The 20,642-nt window shown below is 37.6% G+C and overlaps 1 protein-coding gene across 1 annotated transcript in view; it reads left to right on the forward strand.

Moving 5' to 3' along the window:
• Nucleotides 1-2,963: 2,963 nt before the first annotated feature.
• FSIP1 (fibrous sheath interacting protein 1) overlaps nt 2,964-20,642 on the forward strand; it is a 66,916-nt gene continuing 49,237 nt past the window's right edge. Inside the window, exons 1-10 of the mRNA XM_058807543.1 lie at nt 2,964-3,075; nt 3,403-3,589; nt 4,414-4,563; nt 5,937-6,109; nt 6,988-7,072; nt 8,495-8,593; nt 11,313-11,404; nt 12,119-12,226; nt 15,621-15,785; nt 18,203-18,340. Of these exons, the coding sequence (XP_058663526.1) occupies nt 2,983-3,075; nt 3,403-3,589; nt 4,414-4,563; nt 5,937-6,109; nt 6,988-7,072; nt 8,495-8,593; nt 11,313-11,404; nt 12,119-12,226; nt 15,621-15,785; nt 18,203-18,340 (1,290 nt within the window). The 5' untranslated portion in view covers nt 2,964-2,982. The remainder of the gene's footprint in view (nt 3,076-3,402; nt 3,590-4,413; nt 4,564-5,936; nt 6,110-6,987; nt 7,073-8,494; nt 8,594-11,312; nt 11,405-12,118; nt 12,227-15,620; nt 15,786-18,202; nt 18,341-20,642) is intronic.

The raw sequence follows: 20,642 nt of genomic DNA on the forward strand, positions 1-20,642 counted from the left end.
CCCCCATTCCTCCCAGCTTTCGAGAACCTTCTTCTCTCTGGGGGTTGTGGTTGGCTGGTGTCCCAGGGCTCCTCCTTTACTTTGTGTTTACTGGATATGTTCATATGTCAGTTATGTTAAGTACCTCCCCTTATGCTCCCCCATGGGTTAGCTGGGCTTCCCTCCCTTCTCCACCCCTTCCCTTTAAAACCTTGCCTCTTCCCCCAGTTTGGGGCCATTTACTGGGGTCTTTTCCACCTGTTGGTTATCATTGCTGTTACCAGCGTCCTTCAATAAACCAACGTTAACCCCCAGTGAGTGGTTGCTCCCTTATTTCGTCTCGTCCAGCGCAAGTAATCCAAGTCTGCGATCCAGCCCAGCCCCAAGGCCACGACGCCAAGGGGGGCTGGCCTCAGATGCGGTGAGGGTGTCGGCCGTCTCCCTTTCAGCTAGCCGGACTTAGGGGCACGTACGCCCTCGCACATTATACTGTAGAAAAACAATAAATATTGGGGCAGTTACACCTAGCTGCTTGCCATACCTCACTATGCATAGTGAGTGTAATTCCTAATACCCCCATATTTTAGTTCAGCCAGTTTGGAACAATACTGTCCATTCATCTCATGGTCATTACTGGCCCATGTAAACTTGCACATGTAAACATGCATTCTTCTAGTTGTTTGTTTTTTTTTTTTTTTTGTTTTTTTTTTTTGTTTTTTTTAACATGATCTGCACCATCTGGAAAGCACCACAGGTTCCAAACACCACTATGGTATTGCTTTAGCAATCAGAAGACGTTAAAATTTTAATGTACCAGAACTCAGCATGCTTAGGGAGGAGGTAAAACTACACAGGATTTCCTAGTGCATTTTCTGTTTGTCTTCAGTTCTTAACTGGGAACCACATTGCATTGTGACTACACTAAATACCAGGAAAAATGGTTCTCTTAGTGGCACATGTGACAGTAAAATGCAATATACTCTAAGCATCAACCAAAGCTCTACTGCAGACCTCAATACATAACACCACTAGCTAAATAAGATTTATTTCGGCACAAAAATTTGTCAATCAAAACCTTAATTTAAACGAGATGCACTTAGTTTCTTCAGAGGAAACTGTTTCTTGTGAATTTTGACTGCCAATGAAAACTTGACTTTAACACGCATGGGTATCAAAGGAAGCAGTGGGAGCCTGGAGTTGTCTCTGCCGCTTTTTAAGTTAATCGGACCATGGGAATTAATCCTCACATTTTGTTTAAATGCAGGAAAGATAAAAAGGGATGGGATTAGGAAGGCAATTGCGCTCCCCTTATTAATAATGAATTCCTTTTTAACAGTGAGCATTCACGTAAAAACAGTGACAACAGTAACAATTTTAAGTTTCACCGGGTATACTGAAAAGCGATTCAACTGTCCTCGTGCGCTAGCGTGACACAATGAGTGCAGAGGCCCAGCCTGGGCACAGAGAGAGCCCCAGTAATTCCCAGCACGGGCACGGCTCGGAAGGGGCGGCACGGCGCTCCGTGCTACACGGCTGCGGCACGGGGGGCTCGGAGGAGGAGGCGCAAGACGGGGAGGGCAGAGCTCCAGCGGGGCACAGGGGGAGCTCGGTCACGTCTGGATCCCCGCGAACGGAGCGGGAGCGGAGCGGGACCAGAGGAGAACCGGAGCCGGACCAGCCGGCCGCCGAAGGGCCCGCCCCAGGCCAGCCGCAGCTATCGCGAGACTTCGCGGCCTGGTCGTCACGGCAACGGCAGCGGCGCCCGCGCTGCTGCCCTCCCGCGGTGAGGACGGGGCCCCTGCCCCGCTGCCTTCCTGCTTGCCTGCCTCGCTGCCTGCCTCTGCCTCGCTGCCTTCCTGCTTTCCTGCCTCCCTGCCTGCCTCTCTGCCTCGCTGCCTTCCTGCCTCGCTGCCTGCCTCTCTGCCTCGCTGCCTTCCTGCTTTCCTGCCTCCCTGCCTGCCTCTCTGCCTGCCTCTGCCTCGCTGCCTTCCTGCCTCCCTGTCTTCCTCTCTGCTTTCTTTCTTCCCTCCCTCCCTGCCTGCTTTCCTCCCTCCCTCCCTGCCTGCCTCCCTCCCTCCCTGCCTCCCTCCCTGCCTCCCTGCCTCCCTCCCTCCCTGCCTGCCTTCCTCCCTCCCTCCCTCCCTCCCTGTCTGCCTTCCTCCCTGCCTGCCTTCCTCCCTCCCTCCCTCCCTCCCTGCCTGCCTCCCTCCCTCCCTCCCTCCCTGCCTGCCTCCCTCCCTCCCTCCCTGCCTGCCTCCCTCCCTCCCTCCCTCCCTGCCTGCCTCCCTCCCTCCCTCCCTGCCTCCCTCCCTCCCTCCCTGCCTCCCTCCCTCCCTCCCTGCCTGCCTCCCTCCCTCCCTGCCTGCCTCCCTCCCTCCCTGCCTGCCTCCCTCCCTCCCTCCCTCCCTGCCTGCCTCCCTCCCTCCCTGCCTGCCTCCCTCCCTGCCTGCCTCCCTCCCTGCCTCCTTCTCTCCCTGCCTGCTTCCGTCCATGCCTCCTTCTCTCCTTGCCTCCCTTATACTGAAATAAAGACTTGTATTCATTTGAGCCCTCTGAGAATTTCCAGCACGCGTCATGATGCGCTGAGACGTCGAATTCCTGTGAATTCACACAGTTTTTTTGTTGTTTTCTTTTTCAGAGAAACGTGTGTGTCTGTAGTTTAAACTACAGCCATGATAATTCCTCTGTTCTGAGATTATTTGTAAGATGTGTGCTATTCAGTGTCTTTGATAATAAGCACGTTTGAATGCTTTGGTTGGCTTGATATAAATGTATATTTGTATGTATATTAAAAAGAAAAGCGCATACTTGAGTGGCAAGCCAGTCTGAACTGGAAAAACCTTGCAATATGGAGTTGCTAGAAAGCATTTGAAATTTACCTGTATATCTGAAATATAGCAGGGCTTGTAGTTCTTTATTATTAAACTGTTCATTTGAGAGGTTGTTTTTGCTGGATTTTCCCCCAGTTTTAGGTAACAGTGGATATTACAAGTAGGAGCGTGGATGAAATTTCAAGGCCTGCATCTAGCTCAACCTAATTGTAGATATTTAAATACATCTATGGAGTTAACAACACCAGAACCATGTTTGCAAGAGGTAATTTTTCTCTCCTTCAGCAGGTTAAAAGCTCCATGCCTAATTCTTTGTAGTAGAATGCTAAAGAAGTAGTCTGCTTTTTTAGTACCCTAGCCTGACAACCCCATATCTGACAGTCTGGGGAACGATGAGTTGGAAAATCTAAGTAAAAGAGCTCTTTCATAGCATCAGAATCAGACCTGAAAATGGTTCTGTTATTTAAGAAGTACTCTGCAGTGTTGTACAGAATTGTTGTTGTTCTTTGTGATAGCATTGTGAGTATTTGTGGTTATCTTCTTCACCCAAAACATCCCTTTTTTCATGGTGGCAATAATTTGTATTTCATAGGTAGATTCACCCATCAGTTTGGCTGATGGTTACCAGAGTGGCAGTCTAGAAGATGACTGTCCAGCAGAAAACAAAGGTGATGACAGAGATAAATCTGATGTCCCAGAAGTAAGAAGTGATCAGCAAACAGTGGAGAGCATGACCATCTCTCTTCACAAGTGTCTATGGAATCCAATCGAGTTGTCAGGTGGGAATGACTAAAACTTTCTTGTATTGTGTCTAGACCAAATATCAAGTTTTTATAGTTTGGATAAAATTCTGCTGATTGAGGGAATAGAGGTAGCAAATAGGCGAAATTCTGGAAAAGAAGATGTCAAAATCCATACCTTCATTTTTCTTCACTATTTGAAATCCATCTTTGAAAGAAATGTGTTATTCCTGTTGTACAGTACAATAAATGTCTTGTGGCACCATAAACTGTGATCTGGCTTAAAAGATAATTAAAACTCATGTGTGTGTGTTCCATGGAATCATGTTAGAAAGTGTTTTCATTAAGATGTTTTTATCAAACTTTTCAGAGTAATCATGATCATTTGTTAGAAACATTGTATCCTAATAGTGGTCCACCTGTCCTAAAACCTGGAATTTATGGTTTAAATTACAGTATTTAACAAATGAACAATGTTAATACTAATAAAGTACTTTCAATGCAAGTATGCAGTGTATAACTTTAGTTGAAGCACTTGCAGAAGGGTTTCATGGCATTCTTCTGTCATTCTATAAATGGTAATGGATTAATGTTCTGGGCTGTCCGACTGTTTACAAATAGAGATGCAAATGCCACTGAGTGAAGCAGATGTTTCGACACCGTCTTGAAATTTAGTTAAGATTTCATGACAGAATTGGTGTCAAAAGAAATCCCTTGATTCCTGCTCCTGTTTTTAACATGAGTTCTGGTGTACTACTATATGCTATTTTTAAAATTAATTCATTGCAAGGGCTCTGTGGTGATCCCTAATTGAGAAAAATGTATCTGGTTTATTGTGAAAGGCTTTTCCCTGTGTTTTTCAGGATGTACCTCTACTTCAGATTCTCGAGATGAAAACATTGAAACACATATGTTGAAATTCTGTGAACCTACCCTGGGACAACCAAGTAATGCAAAGTCAGATACTACTTCACAAACTTTGAAATCCTGTGAAATTTCCCCAGAAAAAACAGGTAATGCAAAATCAGATAGTACTTTTCAAGTGTATAAAATGAGCAGTGCAATAAAACCTTTTCCTTTTCTTATTAATGCTTCTGAGTTTGGAATGGTCATGTATTTTTATGTATATTCTGTATATATACTGCAAATTGAATGTGTATATGAATTGTGCTTTTCAAGAGGTATTGGATGAATTCTTTATTTAGAGATTGCTTTATTAATGGATATTAATTTTCTTTAATGCTATAGTAGAATTTGACTTTTCTGTAGATTCAATCAGTTTAATAAGGCAGAATTCAGTGGTTATCATATCCAGTGCAGCAGTGTTGGTCACCAAACATGACATTAATATCTACAGAACAGAAATTTAATAGAACTCAGCCTAAAGCTTCACTCAGTAGTTTAAGGTTTATATCAATCTGCTGAGTTCAGGCCAGTTGAAATAAGTGCTCTTTTTTTTACCATCTGTCCTTTGGTCCATCTGTCATCTGTAGCTCACTTAGATTTTTATAGCTCTCCCCTTGTTGTATCTCTAATCTTTTTATGGCATAAAGTAGACCAGTGCATCACAGTAAATGGTTGGATCAATGGCTATGTAAAGTGTTTGACCTCAAAAGATTAGAAGATTAAATAGAGTGTTGCAGGGTTCCAAAATCTGTAAATCTGTGGGGTTAGGGGCAATGCTACAAGTGTTTCCTCTACTCTTGATGTGGAAGCCAGAAAAGAGGACAGAACATGAGGATGCTATAGGAAGGGAATAAGGTAAAAGTTATAATTACAATCTGCATATTTAGGGAAAAAAAGGAGATAGTGTAGAAATCTACTTTAATTAAGTAATGGTAGCTTCCATAATGTTTTACAGTTTTTCATTTTTATAGCAATATTTTTCCAGAACCAGTATCGGAATCTGTTTTTGCTAAGACACAAGACTGAAACTTCTCTAATATTTAAAGGCAGAGATATTACAGAGTCTCTCTTAACCCTCCCTCGAAAGTCTCTCTTTTGAATTATTAATTTCAAAATGTATTCTACAAGTCAGGCTGAAAAAATTGTTTTATATATTTAAAGTCAGTGATTTTTTTGCTGATACTGTGGAGATATTGTCACTCTGCCATTATAAATATGAATCAAATTACTTGCCCAAAATAGGTGACTTTTCCTCTCTCACACCTCCATATCCAACTGACACAGCTCAGAGTTTGATTCAGCACTCTTGCAAAGACTTCTGTATTTTTCCCTGCTCCAAACAGGTTTAGAAATTAACATGTGTTTCAGAATATTGTATTCTTGTCTATGGGTGTTGCCAAATTACTTGAACTGCTTTTTAGTGTTTGTTTGTTTTTTTGACATGCTTCAAGCCAACATTAATTTTATATATTTTCTCCAGCAGACTCTTCTGACTTGGAATGTTCTGAAGACATGGACATAAATGCTCAGATTCAAGCAGCTGTAAAGAAAATGAATAAACTTGACACCATACTTGAAAAACAGTGTTTAAAGGAAAAAGCAGTTAAAAAGCAAGGCAGAGAAATCAGGGCAATGCTCTGGGAAGAACTTCAGGTTAGAAGTGTTCTGCTTATTTTGTGACTGATATATCTTAGAGTACTGTCTTAGAGAATTATCATATTTCAGAGAAGCCTTATTATCAAATAACTCACAGTTGGCTAACTAAAATTAAGAAATGGATCTTAAAAAGTAAGATTGGATAGTTTTTAATACATTGGCTAGGCAGGCTTTGAAAGAAGGAGATGGTCCTTAAAAATTGATAAGACAAATTGCCAAATACACAGCTGTCTGGGTGTGGTTTATTAGCATAGTATTATGCTTGAGTTCTCTGCTTGCAGGGAGAGTAAGGTGTGTCAGGAGGTAACATCAGTGAACCCAGGCTGAAAAGCATTTATTCTGCTCAAGTGGGATCCTTCCTAGGCCCAGCTGTTTCAGTACTGTTTGTTGTTGAAGAAATTAAAGATGCTGCCTGAAGAAGACATAAGAATGCTACAATACAAATTCTTTTACCCTATCCCTGTGCTTCTAGCAGTTAAATGCCTTGAAACAAGTTAGTATTTCCTCTGCTTTACATGAATAGAAATGTGAGTTGCTAAAAAATATGATTGGTTTGACTGCATTTCATAATTTCACTGGATTTGGATTTGGATTTGGAGCCACACAGACGTTACAGAATTCTTTGTCTGGTGAAGGGGTCTCCACATAAAAGACAGTGTGTAACAGAGACTTTAAAGTTTCACCATACTTTTGTCATAACTGCAGGAGATATTCAAATAGCCTCAAGAAGAAAATGAATTGAGAAGAGTAATTTTTAATAGGGTCTGAAGTTCATTAGATCTGATAAGCAGACAATGTATTTCCCTTTAAAGAATTTACTTTAAATACATGACTGTATCTCTGCATACACAGTTTATTTTTTTTTTTTTGAATAGTGTATCAGAACCACAGGAAGCAATGAGGAGGTGGAAAACACAAACCAGTTTTTGGCTGTGTTATCACCATGGCATAATACAGCTGGTAAGTAAAGAGAAACAGAATTGTGATACATCCTATCATTTTTCTTTTTGGGGAGATAATAGGGATGTGGGATCTGAATGGTTATTGCTGAGCAAAAATCTCAGCTTGAATATTGGAAGTACATGCATAATAACGGTAGCAGTGTGTGGTTAAAATATTTAAACAAAACTTACTATTTACAATGTAACCTGCTTTTATTTCTATGCTAAAGTTTGGGTTACTAAGGGAAGGAAACAATTTGATAGGGGTGATATTTAGGCAGCCTCCAGTAGATGTCAGGATATATTAAAATAACAGTAGACAAACATGGCTATATAACTGCTAACTCCTTTATCTCAAAAGTAACTCCTGTAGAGACCATGTGCATCATGTGGTTTCTGGTGTACTGCACTGACAAAACTGCATAGTTTAGATTTATTGCTTTCCTCCAGCTTGATATTTATATTTTCTGTATCATGGTAGAGCCTTACTTTTCAGGTCTTATTTATTTAATTAAACAAATGTCTTGATGGCTGCCCTGGTTGATACTGAAGTGGAATACATTTAATATATTTTTGCTTTTCAGAACTTGAATTTGATAAAGTTCATTAAGTAAATTATATATGAGAGCTATTATAGTTTTTAATGTAGCTATGAAATCAAGCACAAGTTCGGGTACAAAATCATTAATAACTTAAGTGTTCCAAGCCTTTCAGCCACAACAAAACCTTCTGACACACTCTCAGCAGAAATGTAAATCAGGGGTTAATTAAACAACCCTAAATTCCTTACCCTGTGCTCTGTTTAACAAAATAACTTGTTCAGTTGAGTCCATTACACTGCATTATTAGTGGTTATTGTATGTTTTTTTCACATGAAAATCACATGTAATTTGTTTGGTTCTTTGGAATATGAGTCCTTTTCTGTAAGTGCTAAGTGTATAGACCGTGACTTACTGCCCTAACTGGTATTTCCAGTTGGCTCATTGATTTGTGTTTTTGAGTAACTGAAACAACTAGGATGCTTGAATGCTGTTTTTCTAGACTATGCCCTTGACCTAAGCTGCTTGTATGTCTAATAATTCATGCACAGGCAGACACCAACTGTGAAAACCTGGATGCCTTACTCTCATTCAAAGTTTTAGATGACTTGCCACATGGTGTCTGCAGGGGCATTTGAACTTTAGGGCCTTGGGCTGTGTTTTTGAGAATGTGAATTGTCTTCCATGGACAGTAGTTGTTAAGAGCATGAATACAGCCATAAGAAACTGCATAAATATAACTCACATTTTACACTTTCCCCCTTCTTTATTTCTTGATAAATACAGTGCTTATGTCATTTATCCAAGTGAATTTCTTTACTTTCCAATTGTATGATACACATGATGCTAGATCTTCTATAAATACATTTCAATTAAATTTTACTGGAAAAAATTCCTTACAGATCTCTCCCATGCTAAAGAGGGTGAAATATGCACTTCAGTATTTCACACATACATGAATCCTGAGGATGATAATTGCCATAAAGCCCAAGAAAAACAGGGTAAGCTTTATTAATGGTAGAGTTTGTATTTTTAGCAATGGCAAAACGACATATGCAATGGGTGGGTAATGAAGACTCAGCCTTTTTGGCAAGGCCAGTGAAATGTGAAAAAGGAAAGTTACTTACTGGAAGAGTGACAGGTCTTACCTTTTTTGCAAATGAAGGAAGAGAACAGCTATGTGACTTATCTAAGACATTTTACTCAACATGCTAAGAAAATTTTTTACTGTTGGGTTTGTAAAGCCATTTTTCTTTCATTTCAAAAGGAAGAGGTGGGTAACTGATATATTGTAAAATGTGTCATTGATTCTTCATGGCAATTCTTTAAAAACTTTTCTTTGCTGTTACTCTAAGGTATCTTAGTTTTATTAATAGGCTTATATTCAAGAAACTATCTAGAAATGACAAGTGGTGCTGAATCTGACTGCAACTGTTCTGTATTTTTCTGGTTTTCAGCAGAAATTGTTTGGATTTTTGTCAACTTCAGGCAACTTATTTTATATTTTGCTATCCTGATTATTGTAAAGTCTGCATTGCTTTTATGAAATAAGTACTTTCTGGCAAAACTCAAACACATGCTGATTCTTTTAGGGACCATGTGTTATCATGCATTGTACAGACATTTCAAATGCTGTTAGTGGTGTAGTGTGTCCTGTCATGTCAAAATAAATGGAATTGTGCTTGTATGCCTCTATTATTTTCCTATTTGAAATTCAAATTTGTGTGGTTAGTAACTTTTCACGTGTTGTGATATAAGAATAATAGCTTCACCTGCCATTGCTATCAGCTGCAATTGTTTATTTCTTTGTCAGCTACCATTCTATGTAAACAGAAGGAGTCTATCTTCCTGGTGACTGGCTAAGATGACAAAGATGTAACATAAGTGTATTCCTTAAGGCTGAAGCATCGATGGCAGCAATATCTCTGCAGTGTGTAGAATGAGACTGCATGTTTTAATTTTTGAACATGGAACTCAGCTCCTTTGTCATTTTAGCACTTGTCTTAGTTACCCAGTATGTGACCTTATCATTGTGGGCTGGAGCTTTTAATTTCTCTGTCTTTCTACCATGTATTTTCATTCCTCCCTTAAAGTAAAGCTTGACCCTCAGCTTCTCTCTCCAAAATTCCTGAGTTGTGCTGGAGAGCCCTTGGCATAACAATGGCAGGTTTCATTACCAGTATTTAATACAGCACTGACTTCTGGAGCTTCCAGTATAGGCATGGTTGGGAGTTGCTATCACTTGCACTATTTTGAGATGTTCTGCACATTCCTGCTTTGGGAATGCATGAAGTAGAGATCACTTACAGCTTGTGAGCAATATATATTGCTTTAAATGACATTTACTATTTTTGCTGGAGGCTTTTTATGTGGTGTCTGAATAGCTAAGAATTACTGGTTTTGTTACTTTTGGATTTCTTATGTTTTGGATTTCTTTTGTTGCTTTGGATTTCTTCTTTTATGTCATAGCTGTCATAAAGGCAGACCAAGAGCAAGAGGAGCTTGTGAAGAAGAATGTATGCACTAGTTTTATGCTGTTACTTCATCAGTCTCATCAAGATTTATGCCAAATCTTTGTAATATGTGCCAAATCTACCAAAATGCATATGAAAAATGTATTTAGCTGCAATCTCTCTTTTAATTACCCTTGGCTGTCTTCAGTGTATTCTTTGTCTCAGTGATCCATGTCTGTCCCTTCTTTCTTCAATGCTCTGAGATGTTCTGTGTGATAGCTCCCTCTCAAAAATGCTATTCTACAGTCAAGTGGAAGATATAGTTTAAAAGTAAGGTATATCTTGCATGTTATGTTGGCTTTGATGTGTTCTGCTCATTTCAGGATGCAACTTTATATCAATGTCATCTTTATATTGATGCTTACATTCCTGTATGATCTATTTCCTTGACACATGATGTTGCATGGTAATGGTAAATTTTGTAGGGAAATAACCCACCCATTTTTCAAATTTCTGCTTTCCATAAAAGCAAAAAGTACCATGCCTGCTTTTGAAACAGTTTTTGAGATTTAGAAGTTGATTATATTTGCTTAGACTTGTTATTTAATGTGACAAATATTTGCTGTTTGTAGAGGAATTGTTATTTTAAGCATGGTGAAAGTCTCTGAAAAACAGAATCGTGCCTTTTTTTTTGGTCATGGATTGAAACCTATTGTTATTTGAAAATCATGTGTGTGTTTAATAGATTTACAGCTCTATGATGAGTTTTAGTTTTTAACAATATTTGTTTTATAAGCTGTGTTATAGTAATATCAACTATATCATCTGTTTTTCAGCTGTTTTATTTAGAAAAATGTACTTGATATGTCTCCAGATAGTTCTGTGGTTTTCAAAAAAATTATTGTCTGGTTTTGTAATGATGAGAAAACTGCAATGATGAGAGGGTTTAAAGGAATGCTGTGGCTTTTAAGGTCACCATGTTTAACATTTTTGAGGTCTGAAATCCAAAAGTATTTTAGCCTTTGTAACATTGAGTGATTTCATATTATAAAACGTTGAAAATGAAATTAGATTTTGGCAATAGTATGTTTTCAATACAATAATGCATAATATTATTTACACAAATAATGAAAGCATCATACAAAAAGTTTGCTTATTGACTCTATATATTTGCTAAAGGTTTGAGTGGGATTGATGTTATTACAGTTCTTGTAGAATCAAAATAGGAATGATTTTAATGTAGCAACTTTTCTTCCTCAAACATCAGATTATCCAAGTGAATTAGAAACAGAAAAACCAGCAGAAAAAGCGCACAGCAAAAATAAAACCAGCCAGCATTTCATTAAAAAGAACATTGAGGTAAGCATTGAAGCATAAAACCAATAACATTTTAAAAATGTTAGCTAGAAATCAGTCAATAAGTACTTTTGGAGGCAGTTTTCTCTTAAAATCAGGAACTTTAGAAGCTAATTAGGCATAAATGAAGAAATTACCTTTCTGTTAAAACTGCTATTTATGGCAGAGTACTGTGTTAGGTAGTTCTCAACTTAGATGCATATTGGTTAGGATAATACTGCTTCTATGCATTTGATAAATAATACTGGAAACTGAATTGTTGTGTTTGTGCCTGGACATAGTTTTTTTAAAGGGCAATATCCTAAGACTTTTTAAAAATTTATTTACTGTTAAATAAACTTAACTTTATTTTGTGTTAACCTGATGCATAAATAAGGGATAGATGTACATGTGTTCATGTGTAGACTGGATGGGACCATGTTTTGTCAGAAAATGCATCCCTTGATTTTCTGCTTCTTTTTTTCCAGTGAGGACCTAGTAGGTATCATGATTTTTCATCCAATGAAAAATATTTGCCTCCCCACTATGTCAAAGACTAAGATAAGATTATAAATTTATTATATGTAGGCTGTATTTTTCTGTCAGACTGATAATTTGTATTGTTGAAATGAACAAGATTTGGCTGTTAATTTAATGGAGTTTAAAAGCTTGTTTTGGAGGTGTTTGAGTTAGTGGACTTCTTAAGCATGGGTTTCTTTCTTGTTGTAAATATTTCAGCTAGCAAGGGATTCAGGAAACCAATTTGTTATGCTTGAGGGAGAAAGGAAAAGGCTAACTGAGCTACTGAAAGATACAGAAGATGGAACTGAATTGCAAGATCTTGAGGTATGACAAATTTAGTCTGTACTGTTCTGTTGTATTTGGCTTATTTTTGCAGTAAATCTAAATTTGATCTTAGTTCTACCATGAAATTCCCTACTGAGATATAACAGAAAATATGGACAGATCCTGTTGAATTTGTCTCCAAAAATGAATTATCTTTTTTTTTGTTAATTTTACTAACATCAGAACCTAAAAGAAAGGTTAGGCACAGGAGGAGGGAAACATAGAACAACATTTGGAGAAAATTACTTTTTTTTTTTTTTTCATAAAATGTGAAGTTCTGGAGTATCAATCTGAATGGTTAGTGCTGTAGTCTCAGGGAGGAAGGCCAGCAACTACTTGCAAAAACCTCTCAACAGCAATTTTTTGACAACTGATAAGTGGACTTCAAAATGCAATAATTGGGGAAATACACATTTATGAAGCTTCTGTGTCCATTTAGAAAGATAATGTGACATCTTTTTGTGGCTTCCAAGTCAGTCTGCCTTAAAAGTACATAAAGTCTGCTTAAACATTAGATATCTATGCTTTAACATAATATTGTTAAACAGTGCACAGTCTACATACTTCAGTAAATAGCAGGAGCTGAAGTGAATAAAAATCATCCTCATGGAGAGTAACAAAGAGTATTTGATTGTCCCATCAATCACTGTTTCTAGGAGATGGTCTTCAGTTTGACAAATGTCATCATTTAAAGATCTGAAGATGTTTTAAACTACCTTCTGTTAGTAAACATAGCCTTCTGACCTAGGGAATAGTGGCTTTTAAAAAAGAATTTATTTTATTGATTGCAAAAGCCTTCTCTCAAAACGCGTAGTTACCAGGTTTTCTTTCTCTTTAAGCTAGTGTCTGTCATAGAATTTAGAGGCATTTATACAGATTAACTAATGCAAATTCCAACTAACAGTATGTACTTTTTTTTGCTTCAATTCTCAAGGCATCAAGACAATGGACAAGTGTAACATTTGTCCCCATTTTGTATTTGGCACATGTCACTATCATGTTGGTGTGTATCTACAGAGATTTCACTGTTAATATTAGATATGAAGTAGATCATATTACAGGACACGTGTGTTGATGTATGTTCTTGATACCATGGACAAGAATGGCAATTTGTGGTTACTCTAGTCTGTACTAGATCATTTCTTTAGAGAAAAAAGCTCTTAACTCCCATATCAAAGTAGGGTGAAAGAAAGGATAATAGTTACTTAGACCTGTATAGTCTAGTGATGGATTCTTCCTCTCCCACATTTGAATGTTTTTTTATGGGTGAGGCATTTCCTGTGGCTACTTTATAACAAAAATCGTGAGGAAATTATCAGCTAATGAGTAATCTAGACAACTTCAAGCTTGCCCAGGTAACTATCCAGCTAGTGACCTCTTTCATCTTATTTTATTCTGACTTTTAAAAAGCTGTGCTATCACATTGGCTGGAGTTATGTTTTGGAGGCTGTCAGTCCAGGCAGATCTGGTTATGTTGTATGAATTCCTTTGTATGGTGTAATGTGAATTAGATAACCTCATTTGACTTGTACTGCTATATATGCCAAATATCCAAACAGCACTTCTCACTTTTTGAAAGAATGTTTTATGAGTGTTTAAAATATTTTAGAAGTACACATATTCATGCTAATTTAATTGTAAAAGCTGAAGCTGCAGGGTTATAATTGTTTCAGATGTTCCACAGAAAGCACTGACCGTGCTGTTATAAAAGTTATTGTTCTGAGTTAACACACAGGAAACATTGACAGGACAGAAGCTTATTTTCCAAGCAAAGCTATCATGAAAATACAAAAGAGAATGTGTGAGTCCATTTCATCATGGAGTAAAATGACTGCTGGTGTAATTTGGATATTTGGAGTATGGGATACGGACCCTGAGCTGTAGCTAATGAGCTCAGTTACACCTTATCAGACTCCTGTAGACTCATTTCTGTGTTTTTGCGCTGTGATTTTCATTCTCTGATTAGGAGGTTGTTAACATGACACAAATGTAGTACCATGCTGGATACTTATGTTTTTGTGGTCACTGTCTCACCTGAGCAGATGTTTCCACAAAGCTGGCAAGCATCTGAGACATTTGTGAGTGACTATGTTGGAGTCAGCTCAGGTGTGGTCAGGCTCATTAGTTGTCTCTCATCATACTTGTATGAGAAAGCATTAGAAGTGATTTTGTTTCACAAACAAGATTACTCTTGACTCTCTTTTTTTCTTTCTCTTTTTTTTTTTTTTTTCCATTTATAATGAAGATAATTTATGACAGGTGTTTGGGGTATGCTTCTTTTTTCTTTTTGCAACTAATATGCTTTAGGGTAATGGGGATGAACCACAAATGACCTCATAGCAGTGGCATTGTAATTGGAAGCTGATATTTCCTCCTCTTGTATGGATGCAACTGCTTGAATAGCCAGAGGACTAATTTGGAAGCTGGAGACAAATGGTGGACATGAATTTCTTGCAAGATAGATAATAGAGTCTTAGGGCAAGGTCCTGTTCTGGTAGGAAAAAGAAAGGAAACCAGCAATACACTCATGTCCTTCCACACATCCTTCCTCTTCTAAGCTCCTATCTACTGTTTCATTCTGCTGTGGTCAGGACACAGAGATGCAATCTGCTGCTCTGATACCCAGTGGGTGGGTTGTACAGACTTGCTTCCCTGAGTGGAGGCAGGGAGTGCCCAGCTGCTGTGGGGAGCCTGCATCTGTCTGTGGGTATGAGCTCATTGGCTTGGCTTATGTGGCCCAGCTCACTCACAATATGCAGCTGTATGTACTAGGAGTATATATTCATGTGTATTATTCAGGTGTTAACTGCTATCAAGAGAAAAAAGTCATGTAAATCATGATCAGGAAAAGAACTCTCTGCTTTGTGTCTCTCCCAGGGTTTCTGTGATAACACGTAGGGGCTCTAGAAGGATGGCAGCTACTGACCTCAGAGCAGTTCCTTTGATTTCCTATGAATGCCTTGTTTTCTTCTTTGGCGGTACCTTGCAAACATCACATTACATCTCAAACCGTCCATTTGAGATTTGGCTCCAGGTGGTTTCTGCTGTAGTATCAACCTCTGCAGTTTCATTCCAAACCAAGTTTTGGTTAGGCTTTCTCACTTTTTGATTCCTTTATCAGATGGAAAGTGGTTGTCCATTTAAGTTGCTCCTTGGTTATATTTAAAAGTGATGAATGTATGAATGTCTCTACTTGTTGTGTCCATAGCGGCTCTTGAGTGTACTAGGAACATGAATATTTGGGAGATTTTAGCTGTATACTGAGATGGATGAAAATGTACATTTTATTATTAAGTAGGGTTTATGTGAATAATAAATTCATTTGGTATGCAACTACCCTTAAAGTCTGTTTCCTTTGCAAATGAAGCTTAAGTATTTTCTGTGCCTCCATCAGGAGAATGTACCTATCTGGCAGGCACCAGGAGAAGGGTACACACCTGAACTGATGGAATTTCATCTTCTGAATGAGATAGACAATAAGCTTCACCTGCTGCTCTCTGATGGGGAGTTTCCTGCTCTTTCCAGCTCTAGCTCAAAATGTCCAAGCCAGATATATCAGGTAGGTTACAGATCTGTTTTATTTTGTTTGATATTTTATTTGAAGTGTATTTTGAGATCAATACTGCATACAGCTGTATTTGTATGTTTTGCATTTTTCTTTAGGATCCTCTATTTATTCATAAAGTCTATGTGTTAAGGAGCGAAGTGAGAAATTTTAGCTGTAGAAAACAATGGAAAAATAATTTGTTGTTATTTTGAGTCATAGGTAATTCAAGAACTGACTTGTTTTTAAGAGTTTTTGATTCCATACTTCCAAGATACAGAAAATGGTAACCCATACATTTTTATCTGCATGAGGGTGGTATTTTTCAGCATAGAAACAAAATATCCATGATAATTTACCTTTGGGAATTAAAATTAGGTTTCTTCTTATCTCAGGATACCAAAAGTGCCTGTTCACTTGTGATTTGAAGGATAAGGCAATGACTGATAAGTAATGTTAAAGACTGTAGGAGATGGATTGCAATTGTATGTCCCTTGTTTTTAATGGCCTTTGTCTTTTTGCCTTGCCAGTAATATTGAGATTTGAAGATTAAGAATCAAGGTCTCAGCCTTGAGAAGTGATTGTTTGACTTTTGTACTTAGAAGACTACAATTTATCCCATGCCCTAGTACTGTTGCCTCTACTATAATGAGGTTTAAAATAAAACCCCCTGATTCTTATTTTTCATTTATTTGCGCAAGCTTATATACTTCTGTAATGTTTTCCTCTTATGGCCAGAACTGATGTATCAGAGAATATGTGTAAAAATGTTCATTCACAAAACTGTTTTCAGTTACCAGTGTATGAGAAGCATCTCTTTAAGAGGCAAAAATACCTGTGGGTTTGGTTTTTTTCTCCTTTTGTAAGGGCACTTTAATGTCATTTTTATTGGCTTCTTTCTTAACATGAGGTTTTGTTTTACCTCTAGCAGTATTTTCTGTAGCTCAGTTCCAGAGGAGTCAAATTTTCATGTTGATTATTTACCAGCTGGGATCTAATGTGTGAAAAAGCACCTCCCTCTTGTTGGTAATCACATAACCACTGCAGTTGTTACCCTGAGCTTCCCAGTGATTGCCTGATCTTGTGTTCAGTGTTGTAAGACATCACCTTGAAGTTAATGTGACTTGCCTGTGATAATGAATGCTCTGTCTGGAAATGTTTGTCCAAGTTATTGTTGTTGCTTCCTTTCAGGTAATAGCCCAGAAGTATTTGAGCAGAAATCTGCATTTAGGTGTATGCTAATCAAAGAGTAATGTATTATCTTTTTTGAGTAATTTTAAACCTAACAACCAAAACCAAGTAGCTAATTCCTTGTTTCCTTTCATTAGTGAAAAACAGTTCCCTTCAGTTTTGTTTTGAAGCATGTAAAAAGCTTTCAGACATTGTAGTTCTATGTTTAATTTAGAATTAGCTTAGAGTTGGATATGATGAAGCTGCACATTCTTTTCTTCCAATAATGATGTTTAGAAAAAGTTGTTTACAGACACAGTTTTTTGTATATTGTAGCTGAGGAATTTACTGTTGAATGTTGAATTGTGAAGGTTGTTTTCTTTCCAATTAGTCATGCTACTTGGAATTATTTTCCTTGTGTGTCTATTAAAATTTCTCGAGCTGCTTCTGAAAGTAAGAATGAATAGAGTACTTTTTTATTTTATGAGTGCTCGTGTCCCTTTGGGTTGAATTGATTATCAAGTTAGGGGAAGGTTTTTTGCTTAGGCTTTTTACCTTTGCCACTATTGGATTTTTCTATAGAATCTATGGTTTGCAAGAGAAAGCTCTGGGTTTTTTTCTGATTACAGCATAACTTTGCACTTTTGCCAATACTTTTCATTCTCAATGAACTGAATTATGTGTAAGTACTGAAACCTGACTGTATTTGGGACTGATAGAAACTTCAGAATCTAGTCCAAACCTATCGAAGGATGTGAGAATGTGTAACCAAAATCTTTAACAAAGGTTGGTCAATTAACTCCAACTTACAGAGAGAGGGTTTTTCCTTGTTTACCATGATACCTAGTAAACAAAAGATGTTGTCATTTTTGGCTCAATTTTTTTCCTTTTCCTTCTGGCTTAATTCTGATCCCAGTATGGTTAAGAGGATCAAACTTTGAACCAGTCATTCAGTCACCCCTATTCTCAGAGTGCTTTTATTGTTGTAGTCGAAATTAAGTATCCAGGTGTTAGATCTGGAGACTAAGAAATTCCTCTTAAAATGCAAAGGGTAAGAATTCTTTTGTTGAAATATGTTTTGCCCGATATTTAGCTATTGTATTTGAAAATATACATAATGAAAACTATTCATTTGCAGAATTTGACATTGATGGGTTATTCTAAGCATTTCACTATTTTCTTAGTAGAAATCAGAAGAGCCGTCATCTGTCTATGAAGCAATATAAAGTTACATTATTAACTTCTATCAATAATTTTCTTAGGAGCCTCTGGTTTATGCAAGCAGAAGCCTAGAAACAATTCCAGGTGAGAGGGTTCTGCAGGACAATAAGGAAAAACGAGATCAACAGAATCGTCTGAAAGAAATAGATTATCAGCTGGAATCCCTAGCAAGAAGTCTTGTAAGTTTCCTATTTTTTCATATTTTTCTTCCCTTATTCTGAGAACTTTGGAATTTATCATTCCTTATGTCTTTAAATAAAATCAAGTTTTTAAGCCTTATGTAAATTTCTGAAGGAATCCCCAAAGAAATATGCAGGCAAAAGCCCCAAATAATTATTGTTAGTCTGAGAAATCTTTTTTTTTCAGTTGTAATGCATACTTACTTTTATTATAGGATACTTCAAAGTCAAAGACATTATCGTCCTCTTTTCTTCCTCAGAGATGCATAGCATAAACAATAATATATAAATGCATCCTTAAAGGAATTTTAATGGCTCATGTACTTCAGTGTTCTTTGAAGGACCAAGTCTGATGAGAATATTGTATACACTAAGTTATTGTGGTAATCTTTCTTTATTATCACTAAATTGAAAGAAAAATAGCATTTTTATGTCTGTGCATTGTAGAAATTTGTTCCCTGTGTGAAGCTGATTTTAGTTTTTCACTTAGTAAGAATAACATAAATATCTAAGTTTGTTGTGACTGACCAAAGATCCATGTAGCCTACCTTTTTTTCTTTGAGGTCTTTATTCAACAGTAGGCTTACTCTTCACAATAATTAGAGTTAGGAAGAGTATTGTTCCTGTTATCTTTTATCACACTCAAAAAGGGATCTCCAGTGTAGATCAAAAGCTTTGTGATTCAGGTGGCAGCATAACCACAGTGGTATAATCTCAATTACTTACAACACCTTTGCTGTAGTTGCAAAAGCTCCAGCCACTCATCATAAGCAAGGTTTATTCTGGCAGTGCTGGAGTATACCTGAATATGGGAACAAAGACTTTGGACGAGGAAACAGTGATTGTTTTAGAGGCTGTTCACTTGGGTGTGTATGACTAGAATAAGGAAGCATATTTAATTCTTATTTATTCACAGTTCCAAAACAATAGTAGAACTTCTTTTTTAGTGCACTGTTATGTTGTATTAAACAGTTAAAAGAGTGAGACAAATAAATAGGGGAAATCTGTGAGCTTTAGTATGTTGAGTAGGTTAATGGGTAATCAGATAAAGTAAGTCTGCATATTGTAATATTTTTCTGCTCATTGACCTTTATATCACATTTTGTCACTACTGACCTTACTCATGAGGCAAGCACAATCTGAGGAAGTGTGTCTGGGGATTGTATGATAGTCTACAGCAGGCCTGGGAAATGCAGTGGGCTGCTGACTCATTCAAATATTTTGTTTATAAGTGGGTCAGTTCCAGAACTTGTTTGGGTTATAGCAGTTTTGTTTGGTATCAGATTACATGCAGACTCTTGCAATGTACCACCCATTTTTCCTTGACTGGATTGTGTGTATTTAAAACTCTAAATTGATAGACTGTAATGCGAGTTTACACTGTTTAAAAATACAGAATGTCACCTGCACCAATGTGTAGCATTGCTGCCTGCATTGCAGCACCTGGCAGGGCTTCTTTAGGGGTCACACTGTCTTCTGATCATTGCTGCTCTGTAGCATGACTGAGATCATGGCATGTGGATGTCAAATATGTGAGTAGTAGGTCCTCTGTGAGATACTTCAGTTGTCAGTGAGGGTAAAGAAGTGTTCAGGTCTGAGTGCAAGTAGGGTTTTCCTTCTAACAGTAAAGTTAAATATATAGAAAGGATGCACTTTCTTGAGTAAAAAAAGAGCTGCCTTTAAAAAAGAGAACTTTTTTTCTCTTTTTAACAAAACACACATAAATGATTTTTTTTCCCCTTAGATCAGATAACTTATGCGCAGTTTTGTTTGGACCTTGTTTCTACACCAAAGTAATATTTTGGCAAATCTGGTCTCTGCCAAGACACTGCATGATGAAAAACTAAGCTGAAAGCTTGGGTTGAGGAAGGGAGCCTATAGACGGCATATTTCCAGAATAATTTATGATTTCTGGAAATACTGGTTTTTATTCAATAGGTGGCACTCTTCGCTGTATGTCAGAAGAGGAATGCCTGGGCATGGTTCTAGGGGATCTTTTGACTGGTGATAAAGTTGTCATTTCTGCTTTATAAAATGCAGTTTCTGAGAGATTTACCTCTCACTTGTGGCAAGAGTCCATGTGTGCAGCTTTTAGCATTGTTATTTTTCTTTTTTTAAATTGTGCATTTAAAATCCATGTTTTTAAAATTCACATTGCATTTCAATTTCTCCTTTACTCTTTCCTAAACCCCTGTAATTTGCTATGTAAAATTATAAACAAATTCTCTGCTCTGAGGAGAGGAGGTGATTTGCCACCAGTTAGGAGTGGTATTTCTGAATGCGTGGTTGTACTTGATAGTTG

The sequence above is a fragment of the Ammospiza caudacuta genome, chromosome 6, assembly GCF_027887145.1.
Source record: "Ammospiza caudacuta isolate bAmmCau1 chromosome 6, bAmmCau1.pri, whole genome shotgun sequence".
NCBI classification, from domain to species: domain Eukaryota; kingdom Metazoa; phylum Chordata; class Aves; order Passeriformes; family Passerellidae; genus Ammospiza; species Ammospiza caudacuta.